The sequence below is a fragment of the Saccostrea cucullata genome, unplaced genomic scaffold (genome assembly GCF_032062105.1).
Source record: "Saccostrea cucullata isolate Sc308-1 unplaced genomic scaffold, CSIRO_AGI_Scuc_v1 ctg126, whole genome shotgun sequence".
Taxonomy (NCBI): Eukaryota; Metazoa; Mollusca; class Bivalvia; order Ostreida; family Ostreidae; genus Saccostrea; species Saccostrea cuccullata.
The window spans coordinates 86,148-98,379 of NW_026928905.1; the positions used below are offsets into that span (position 1 = coordinate 86,148).

The 12,232-nt window shown below is 31.8% G+C and overlaps 1 protein-coding gene across 1 annotated transcript in view; it reads left to right on the forward strand.

Annotated features, from left to right (window-relative positions):
- The window catches only part of LOC134279134 (uncharacterized), a 33,663-nt gene continuing 21,431 nt past the window's right edge, over window positions 1-12,232 (forward strand). Inside the window, exons 1-2 of the mRNA XM_062761490.1 lie at window positions 1-479; window positions 5,009-5,069. Coding sequence (XP_062617474.1) covers window positions 172-479; window positions 5,009-5,069 — 369 coding nt within the window. The 5' untranslated portion in view covers window positions 1-171. The remainder of the gene's footprint in view (window positions 480-5,008; window positions 5,070-12,232) is intronic.

Here is a 12,232-nt window from a genome sequence, read left to right on the forward strand (position 1 = left end):
GGTTGTTCCATGTAAACACACTGTATCCCACAATTCACCACAGGTTGATCAGCATTGGAAATGTTAGAACAGCAAAAAGATTCAATAAGAGGTTAACAGAATGTCTTGATAACTGGAATTAGTTGGTAAATTTCTGTGACTTTTGGTGATAAGATTTTGCCATCAAACGAAATGGCTCACACGACTCATTCGTCCTTACCATCAATCGAAGAACGCAGTGTTACAAATGCAAAACGTTTCAAGTTTTGCAGAAATGGGGACAAAAACTTTGGACCTAAAATGGTCACATGTAATGAAAAGAAAGTCAGGAATTTTGAAAAATTTCTAGAGCAGCTAACAAATGATGTTAAATTAAACACGGGTGGTTCTGTTTATCGAGTTTACACACCACGACATGGAACTAGAGTCACCGATTTGCAACATTTTCAGGAAGGAGAGTGTTATGTGGTTGCTGGAAAAGAAAAATTTCTTCCTATGGGGTAAGGGAATTTTTAAGCGAGACCTCTTTCCCACGAAATAAAGGTCTATGCTATTTATTCACAATTTATTGGACGATTGAAAGTGTATCTTAGGGTATCTTGCTGACTTAGTTATGGTTATCTAAGATAAGACTTATTATAATTATAATAGGTAACATTAAATGATTAACATTTTTGGCAATCTTAAAAAGTAATGAAGTTCTAAGAGAGGTGTCAAATAATTTTTTTGTTGTCAAGAAATCTACCACACACAGTGCATCATCTTTATAAATGTCTTTTGAAAATTTATTCTTATATAACCCAGAGAGGTGTTAATGGCATTATAATATACACTAGGCCTAGTAGTGTCCTGTCCAAAAGAGAAATATATTTTTAATACAACCATAAAATTGACTTTATGATGCTTACTGGTAATCAGAATTGTCCAGCTGTGTCTTTGACAGGACTGGGGGCGATCTGGCATTTTTACAACAAAAATCTTTCAAATGTTAATACTAGTTGTCAATATAGAGATTAATTAATATTATTTGAAAGATTTTTGAAGGTAGGGTTGTCAAGAAACATCAGTATATGAATTTTGGATGCAGAAAAATGATGGGTCCAGGTTACCCAACAGGTTTAAATAAATTGTGTTTTAAATGTTTAAGTACTGCAGTTTTAGTTTAATTTTCATTTTAATTTTTCCTTCTCTCGCTATCATAAACGTTGTGTATCTGTAAGAGATTGGTTACTATGCAGTCACAGATGAAGTCTATGTAGTATTTTTGAATAGGTTAGTTTGAGTGATAACTGTTAAAATATTATGAGACTGCATTATCAGATGATTTTTTTTAAAAAGCTCTGTTTTGTTAAATACTATAATGCCTAACACTACATTGTCAGGCTTCTGCTAAGATCTCTAGAGTTGATCCAAATACTATTGAGAGCAAGTGGTCTGTGACAAAATACCAATACACAAGGCTGGAACCTATCCTAAAAATCTCATCTAATGATAGAATTAAGCAGTAGTTTGAAGTGTGCCAAGGAATATTTGATTTAGATGTGCAAATCTGAATGCTATTTTAATTGTTGCAGGTTTTAAAGTCTGCTTATAACCTCACAATTGTCTGTAAGAAGTATCAAAATTACTTCGCCTCTAATATAAGATTTGAATCCTGTCCCCATTGTAAAATGGGGGGTTTAAACTCAGGGATTTATCAAGGCTGTTTTTACTACCGGTAAACGGTACCTTTCCCCTCTTGAAAAAGTGAAAAAATTCCCCTTTACAGATAGAAAATTCTCTTGATTAACCAGAGAATATGTAAAACATCGTACTGAAATTTTCCGTTTTTGTCCGATTGAAGTTTAACAGCATATCCTAATTTACCATCCAAGTCATTCATTCGCCAAATGCTTTTAAAAGAGAGAGTAGAATATTCAAGCTTCTATTTGATATTGATCGGTAAACATGTGCCATGGCCATGATGTCAAAATATACGTCTGGATTGCAGAGTTAAAAAGAAAAGTGTAGATGAGTAAGACGGAGTTTATATTACTATGGATCGGAAGAATGGAGTAACAACAAAAACAATGTTAGTAGTGAAACAGGAAAAACAGAATTGATTTGTGATAGATATTGAGAGAAAAAATTAAATAAAGTATTGACCTGGTTTAATTTTTTTTTTGTTATTTAATATTTTGTCTAAAAAGTGAAGTTTTTGTGGCCTTTGTAAAGTTCTACAAATGGCCCCAGATTCTCTAAGAATGCAGGATTTTGCTCCATTTATTTATTAATAAAAAATTTTCGGGGGAGCATGCCCCCGGACCCCCCTAGAATACATATCAGCCTGCGGCTCTCATTTTTCCCCTTTATATTAGTAAAACAAAAAAGTTAGATAAATCCCTGAAACTAATTATTGATCTGAATATAATGCAGATCTCAAACCTAATGAATGTAAGTTGGAAATTATTAAGTTTGTTGACCAGATGTAATTTTAATTCCATCAGTGCTTGCTGTTGTGAAACAGTATAATATTGGATGGTGATAAATGTTATAAAATCATGTACACTGAGCAAAGAAAGCAAACTGAGCAAAAATATGGACCTTAATCTGGAAATACCAGCAGTTGGATTAGGTGCCTAGGAGGAGTAAGCATCCCCTTTTGAATAATTAAACCTGCTACAATTCCTCTTAGGTTATTAAATTCAGGAGTTGTATATGTATATGGTTCTTGCTGCCTCCTCTTTCGTAATCAAGGAAAATTCTGTAAAATGACCTAACTTACCAACAGTAACAGCAGATTTTTACCTTGTAAATTAACACATCCCCGAGTTGAATAAATGAGTACATAAATAAAAATAAATATGAGGGTTAAGTTTGTATATATATCCCAGTGTTTTCTCAACTGATTTCTTCATAATTACAAGTTGTTTTTTCTTGTTAGCATACTCTGAGGCACTGAAATCTTGGTCTTCAGTTTGTAGCTGAAGACAAAAAATCAATCCATATTTTAAAAGTTAAGCTAGCTTGGCTTCTGTGACTGGAAACTTGTCTAATTGGCCACCTCCTGCAACGGTATTGATCTGTAAAAGTATGTCATGTAATGTACAGAGGGAGAAAATGTTTGCTCACAGAGACATATTGGCACTAGGTACATGTACATTTGAATATGTAAAGTTATTGTATACATACATAATTATTGAGTTATCTAACAGTCATTTAAACATGGCCTTGAGAATGTTTTTTAAAGAACTGTAGCATGTTTGAATAGTTGCCACACCTTTCATGATAGACAAAACTCAATTTTATGAATGGACACATATAGTGTATTATCTAGTAGTCTCTTGTTACAGCAGTGTAAATTTGATGTCCCCAGAATTACATATGGAATTTTTGCTTGGAAACAAAAACCATAAGAGCAGCATCATTTTTGAGTTGCTCGATCAAGTGTAAACATTTCAATAGCTTAGTAATACACTACTGTTTCATTACAAGGAATGCATGTAAAGATGAAAATTTCCTGAATGGATCACAACCAAATGCTCATGTCTATAATTTAATGTAGCCTAAAAATAACTGCCTTCAGCATCTTCTCAGATCTTCTTCAGATCAGTGTGCTGTGTACAAATATGACACATTTAGCCTGTTCTTCAGGGAGACATTTTTTTGTGATAATGTCGTCACAACAAAGATTTCAGTACCAAGCATCATAAATAATTTATTGCTATAATGGATAGTATCATCTTATGTATCTAATCATTGATTGGATCGATTTGGTGAGATTTTTTTGTGGAGTACTTAACGTAAACTTTTACAGTAAAACGCTTATAATGGCAGGGTCCGACAATTTTTGCTTCGGTTTAAGTGTAATATGTTATATACGCTAATTGTTCAATAAATTTTAAAGTCAAGGGGACTATAAATCACTTTGCTTTAAGCAGTATGCTTGCTATAGGTGTGTTTTACTGTATTTTGAAATATGTTCATATAGGAATTTTAAAAAGCATGCTTATAAAAAGTTCTCTGTACAATGTATCAATATCAAAACTGTGTGAAGTTCACAGTTCCTGCAGTTTGTTTTCAGAAGCTGAAACGTTTACAACCATGGTACTCTGAAAGCATTTACTTTCACTTTGTTCCAGTGTTTGATTAAAAGACTTACAAAATATGAGACTCTACTCATTTGAGCATAGCTATAGAATTCTTTTGATGAGCATTATTAACTAGAAATCAACAGTCCTAAAGGATGAAGCAAAAGTTTCTATAGACATTTTTTCAGGATGTTTGTTTCATGCGGAGTGTAAATTTAAATACTGTTCCATTCCTGTTGAATTGCTAAGAAAAATTGATTATGAATTGATACCCCCTGAGCATGTTTGAGTATAGTTGATGGGTTAATTGTTACTTGTACCTGGATACCCCCCTCCATCTTAATTTGTGTCCATGTTTGTGTACTGAAACAAGATTGATGGCAAGTAATGTATACAGTGATGGAGTAAAAGAGGACTGTAATTGAAATGTTGTGTAAACCTCTTGAATTAGTGCCCAAAAGAAAAGTATAGGATTTTTGTATTGATCCCTGATTACTGAGCAAGGTAAATGAAACTTGGTCAAGGGTGTTAAAATGCTGATAATTACTCTGGCTCTTCTATAATAAATAATAATTTATTTGATTTCCATAATTTTTTTTGTTTGATTGAAGGTTGTTAAGAAAACACTTTGGTAACATATGAGGAAATATGATGTGTAAATGTGGTAATCACTATTTCAAATCTATATCAAATATCTAAACTTAGTATACATGGTATATTTTCAATTTTTTGTAACATATGCTATACACTCAAAAGATTCTGTAAAATAACTATTTTTAACGAATTTCGTGAAAAAAAATATGCTAGTTTGGATTTGCAGATTTTGTGGTCAAGTGAGAATCACTGTATTTGAACACTGAGGGGGTATAAATATGTAGGTCTTTTCACTGTAGAGATTTGATCCTAATACTTTCTTGATATCAGTACATGTAGTTAAACATTTATGTTTTTATTTTCAGATACACAGCCATAGAAGGTCATAGTCCAAGGCCATCCAAAATAAATAAAACCAATTTTAATGTAAGTAGTGAAAAGCAATGTTTAATTTGTATGAATTTGGTAGCAAATATCAGGTTGTCTATGACTTTTAAACTTTTAGAAAACGTTTTAGAGATATATTATATAAAGGTGAAGGTCAAAGTTTTATATCAGTTCAAGGTTTCAATTGGAGTTCAACAAGAAGGTCATTCTTTGAAAGAATGTTTTTTGTTAAATTTTGTCCATCTGACTGTTGTTTTGCCTAAGTTTTTTAACCATAACATATTTTAAGTGATTTCTGTCTGTAAATATTGGTTTTTTAGCATGAGAATAAGAAAGAGTTGGATTAGGTCATTATGCATGTATAGTACAAAAAATCCAAAACATCATGAACATATCTAATACAGCCAAGTAAACCTTAGAGACTTTAAGTATATATACATACAAATAGAGCTTAATAAGTTGGGGTTGAAGGATTAAAGGATTATGATCATGTTTCATATAATCTAACATGATCTAAAAGTAGAAATTCTTTTTATAACATGTGCTCATTTTAAGCATGGAATGCCTTTCCATCATATGAAAATAGATTTGTACTTTTGAGTACATGTAATCATATGTGCTAGTAATAATTTTTTAATTTGATGAGGTCAAAATGTATGTTTCTGAAATTTTACTTAAAAAAAGACAAGTTTTACATTATTTTCAGAGCTGCCAACCCTTACGATTTTGGCGTAAGTCTTACGAAATTAGCATCCAAAATACGCCTTACGATTCTCTCTAATTCTTAGAGTTTTTCTATCAAAGTTTATAATATGGATTTTCATAACTGGTCGTCTGCAGTTTCTATTATTATAATTAAATATTTATAATCCTTACATTGGTTGCTTGTTCGTTGACACATTCACATTTTAGCATGGCCGATCGCATTCATGTCAATGTTTTTACTTTTGAAACATGTAATCAAATGTGTTCAAATTTTTTTTTTTAATTTGATGAAATCAAAATGTATGTTTTTGAAATTTTTTTTCAGAATGTTGGCAGTTTTATAGCATTTTTATAATAATTAAATTCTAAATATAAAAAACTGCAGAGTTATTATAGAAAGGCCCATTTCAAAATAACAATGTGTATTCTGATGAACCTACCAATACATATATTAAAGTTAGAATATAGGCGAGGGGGAGAAATTAACTTTCAACCTTGTGAAACATTTTATTTATTGTGGTTCTGATGTATAGTCAGTATAGTTAAGGCCACTTTAATAACTTGTTTTTAAGACATTTTTTTCCAAATTAGGTCAGTAGGTCAGAAAAAATTAAATAATACATTATTAGAATTTATTAACCCCCTCCTCCTATATAAGAAAAGTAAAATTTCCTCTTTCAACATTGCTCAAAACCAATTCTAATTATTCCTGACTTCTTCAATTGATATCATTAGTTGGTTAGATTTTTTGTCCACCACTTGTATTCTGGTAGTGAGATTTGGGCATTCTAAACCTTGAATATTCATTTTATTAATAGAAAACCTCCATATCAAAAGATTACTTTCCTAAAATTATTAGATTCAACTTTAAAATGAAAATAACTAACAAAAAAGTATTCTTTACTTTTTATGGGAGTAAATATTGAGAGAAGGATAAGACTGTTTTAAATGTCTTTGATTGAAGCTAGATTGTGATTTATCTGGAGTCAATAGTTGTGTTCAGTTGGAAGTAGGAAACCCATGAAATTACAAGTACATACTGCAGAAATTTGGCATCATACAGGGATTCCTTCTTTGGTGTTCTCTATTTTCTTCCTATGATTTTGTACTCCAGAGTACCTTGCTTAAGATTGAATGATTAGTCTGTAGCCCATCTAGGAAATGTTTTATTAAGCTACTGGTTAGTATATACCAGTATTTTTGAGTTATTGAGTATGAACAGGCTCTTTTCATTAATGCAATAATGAACACAATATTTGGCATCTTCATAATTCCAATAGAATAGAATTTATATTTATTATCCATCACTGATTAAAAAATAATCAGTGTGTTTAATGATATTAAACTATAATGTAGCAATTGGTAGACTAATATGTAACTATTGAATTCTTGAATGGAGGAGCAATATTGTGTTTCTTGGGTATTGGAATACCTGTAGTCACCAACATTGATTGGTATGTTTCTCATCAATGATCATATTTAAATGTCATGATGAGAGATTTGGAGATAAAGATGATAAAATGCATAATCAATAGTGTCCTTATAAAGACTGGCTGGGGATAATTTGATTATGGGGGATACGGGAGGTCAGATTAGCTGGGTAATCTATTATGGCTGTCTTATCCAGATCTATAAAATGGAATAGCTCATTTACACATCTCACCAGCTATCTCTCTAGAGAAACACTCATGAAAACCTTAACCATGCTGAAAAATTAGAGAATAAAGATTTAGGATGTCATCTGTTTGTGATAAAAGAAGTTTTTTGCTGAAGTGTTTTACAGAGCTTTAGGGGGTCCCTTTTGATATCAACAAGGATAAAAACTAGAATCTGGAAAGCACATCTGCAGATTTATTTGTATTGATCTTCAACATGTTCAACCAGTGGATGCATTTATTATCTAAGAAAGACTTTGCCCACAGTTTAAAGTAGATTGTTCATGTTAGTACTATTATTTCACAAAGTGCAATTGACTGTTGATCAATATAGTTTGAGATGAAACTTGGATAAAGTTTTCTTGTTTTGACTGATATTGGACTGGTATATAATATTAAACTCTTAAAAATGTTTCACTTCACATTCATAGTGCAATGCAGTATAGACAGTCCTAAACCATCTATTCAAAAGTCAAAACTTTAATTTTATGATTTTAATTTTTATTGTACATGAGTAACTGAGAAGACAATTGGTTTACTTAACAATAGGTTTCGGTATTTGTTATGTATACATGTACACACATAGAAATCAGTTTATAGCCTGTTAAACACCCCACACCCTTAGTGGTATCTAAGGACATCATTCAGGACACAGCCATGAGACAGTTGTAAAATATTATTTTCTCAAGTTCAGTTTAAATTCCTTACACAGGTTAAATAAAGTTAAACATTTTTTGACCCTCTTTATTTCAATTTTTTTTTTTTACAGAAGTCATTAAATCAGTTTTTATGGCCCAAAACATGCTCAATAATGGGTATTCCAAACAGTGCCCTTTTAATTACTATTTACTTAAGGTCCCTCAAATGTTTTGCTTTAATTTAACTTCCAGATTCATTTCAGACTTTAAAGACACTGACATTCACATTTGCAATGGCTTCTTGTTGGTTTTAATAATTTTTCTTGAAAGCTTAAGGCTTTTTAAATTGCCCATTTGATTTTTTCCTTACTGACTTGTTAGTAAAGGAGGATTAGTTCTTTTATGGTAAATTCATTTTCATTGCAATATGAGTTTGATTGTTTGTAATAAAGATTTTCATTTTCAATTTGGCATTGTGTGTCCATGTTGATAAAGTGAAAGTTCTATTACTTAATTTTTGACTATTTATTCTCTGAAATCAACTTCATTTCCCTTCATGTTCCATTTTGTGTTATTGTATTAATGAAGTACTTAGTTGGATTATGACTGGCACAATGTTCCAGAATTTCTTGCTAAATACCCTAAGCCCCTCTGACAACATGTAGGTACTTTTGATAGTTGTCCTGTTGCCAAACACATTGTAATGACAGCAAATGGACTGTAACATGGTTCTACTGTATATTGCAAAATCTTCATTGGAAAGTTTTTTTTTTATTTTTGCATAGGGAATGAAATCATCTTATCTTATTGATTTTGTCTTTGATTACTTTGCACTTGGGACAGTCCATAAAGAGGGATTACAACACACACAGACAAAAAAGATTGAGAAAAAAAATAATGCAAACACTTCCAACAAGGTATCAGGCAACTTGATTAAGTTTATTTTTGCAAAGTATTTCTGAAAAGAATTCCAGACCACAATAAGATACTTTGGAATATCCCAGACGTGAGGAAGATAGAAATTTTTTGATTGGTCATATATTATCTGATCCTCTTCATCAAAATGACCCGAAGATCAACAATAAATGGTCTCCTGCAAGGAGACATTTTTCTTGTGCTCTTGTTGAAAATGAAATGCATATTTTTGTTACCTATAAATGGATACCATTAGGTAATATAATGAAAGCTTCAGAAGATTTAAAATCATTTAAGTTTATCTGCTGAATTATATATTTAATTTTGAAAATTGATTTAAAAGGCCTCTTGACCAAAATGTATCGAATTTTTCGGAAAAGATTTTATAAATGATAGCTTTATATTTAAGTTGATATAAGTTAAATATGACAAGGCTTTAACTGGCACAAAAAATTAGATCAAAGGTATGTCAATTGAACTGTTTGGCACTCTAATGTCTCTCTTTGGAACATGTGTTCAATAAGATGGAAAAAAAACCCTCCCCCACTCAACACACAAAGAAACCAATGACAAGAAACAGCAAGTAAGAAAACACACAAAAAAATCAATTATATCTACAGATTTTGTACTCCTGTGTAAGAGAGCCAGCTATGGTTTGATTTCTAATTTTTTTTATCATGTTAGATTCAGAAGTGACTTGACATTGTCATTTACGTAGCCTTAGTATTCTGATATGCATATGCTGTTACTTTATGAGAAAATAATTGAAATGAAGTTTGAGATTGTAAATCCATACATCTCTTGGAAACTGTTAATGTAATTTTGTATTTTCACCAGGTGTCTTGATGTCATTCATTCACAAATATCCAAGTCTTGATTTACATATTATTTTTATTAGATCAGCAAAAGAAATTTACTAAATATATAGCTGCAGGTGCATAGTATATATTTCCATGGAAAAGTTTCTTATTGTGCAGTTTGTGCATCAGATCTTGGCTGGTTCCCAGTTGCTAGTCTCCTCTGAAGCCTGTTTTGTCAGTGTGTTGATCTGTGTTTGTCAGATTAGGAGAAACGATTGACTAACAATCTCCGGCTACAATGGAAAGCAAACACTTAAATGTCAGGTGTATATTCTAAACTTCACAAGGCAAACATCTCAATATAAGGGTTTCTGTGATGTTTACCTTTGTTGCATGAAGGACCTGTCTACTTGTCCTCCACTGCATTGGTGTTGTCATTCCAGGATTGTCCCTGGCAACCATACGCTGGTATATTACTCAGGTAGCAGGGTCTTGTATCAGGTGGTCAAGAAATATACAAGACAACAGATTACAATTTAACATAGGTTTTGCCCCCTCCCATTTACCACCACCAGAGAGAGAGGCAATAACCAGTACATGCACTTTATATCCTGGCTGGCCAATATAACATCCATTCAATGTTGCTCTAGCTTGTGTCCACAAAATAGATGTGTTTTTTAAAGTACCAGGGTACCTTTTTGTTTAACTTTAACCAAAAAAATGGTTTGGACATTTGTTTGAAACCTTTTAAAGATTCCATGTTACCTTATTTACTTATTATTGACAGCCCATGCCCATTTAACAAAATTTAATTGGAAAGTATATTTTAGCATGTTTAAAGGTATGCAATGGCTATCCTTTTGGAAGTCTTTAAACATGTCCTATCATAGTAAAGACATTGCAAAGCATGACTTAATACCAAACTGTTTAATTATGTATAGACTGCTGTCAGGCATTAGCATTTAAATAACTGTTTTTATGCAATTACTTATAATTGCTAAGGATATATCTGGTACTTTTATTTTCAAGACAGTCCTGTATTGTAATTAAACCAAAGAGCATGGGAATGTAATTTAACAAATGTCAGAATTCCTGTCTAGACTAGAAATCTCATAATCCAATAGTAATTGCCTGAATTCCACTTTGAAAAGGTGAATCCGATTTCCTTTTACATATACATGTAGATTCACATTAATTTTCATTTCCAAAGTCAAATTTTCTTATTTACTATGTAGTATGGCAATGTAGTACTCAACATGATTAATAAGGACTTCAAATGAGAATGAAAAAGGTTGACAAGTCAAATGTCATGGTCAGATAATATTAACCCAAACTCATATATAACATGTATTGTGTATTTGATGTAAAATGCAACTATATAAAACATAGTACTACGTAGCTCACCTTATTTGACACAAGTTTAGGGACTGTATACTGTAAACCAAGTATTATGGTCATTTTTTAAAAGGAAAATGCGAATTTATTTCCGCGAACGAGTGGTCATACTTTTTTTTTTATTTCCACGAGTATGTTTGAATCAAATTAAAATTATGGTTGTGGTTAATGGAATCTCTAGTTGATCTCTGAATGTGAATGTTTCCGTTTTTTTCCTCTATATAATTAAGCAAATTTACTGCAAGCTGATCTCTGCTTTATCTCTCAACAATTAAGTCATCAATAAACCAAAATTTTTCCCGTTACACATATTTCATTGAATTTTACTCTCTATCTCTATTGCGTGTATATACACGCAATCAAGTGTGAAATTGATGTACCTTACTGGAAACAACCAACGCCTTGGGCTGGCATGGAGGTGTAAATTGGGTGTTTACATAGATGATACTACACCTGTGGGTCGTCCTTGTTTTGATATAATTAATTGGTTATTAATTACAGGGTATATTATAAACAAATTTACAACTTATTTCGAATTGAAACCGAGACGATAATTTTTTGAAATTTAATTTATAGATGTTCGTTTCAGTAAGTTCCGATAGACTATGAACTTTTATTATGATTAAATCGAGTCTAAATAATTGCAGCATGGCAAATATTGCACAACAAAATTCCTTTCTCAAGGACTGAATACCGATTAAGAAAAATCTGGTGAACACTGGTGAAGGTCCCGATCAAGCCGCGGGTTAAGCCAAACCGTTGCTTTTCGGGTTTCATGTCAACATGAAATAAGAACAAATAAATACTGAAACTTTAGAAATTCGTTTTATTTATTCTAAATACAATCATTGTTGTTGATATCACGTAAATTACCTGTCAAATACGATTGAAAACGTGCAATGACTTTATTTACATATACTTCCGGTATCTATAAAAGTAGAATTTCGGTGATCGGAACTGAAAATTCCGGATTTTTTTTAACTTTCTATCTCTCGAACCCCTCGATCTCTCGAACTTTTCTTGCGGTCCCTTGAACTTCGAGAGATCGAGAGTCACCTGTATATCCGGCCATAAACTAGGTAAAATGGTAGCGT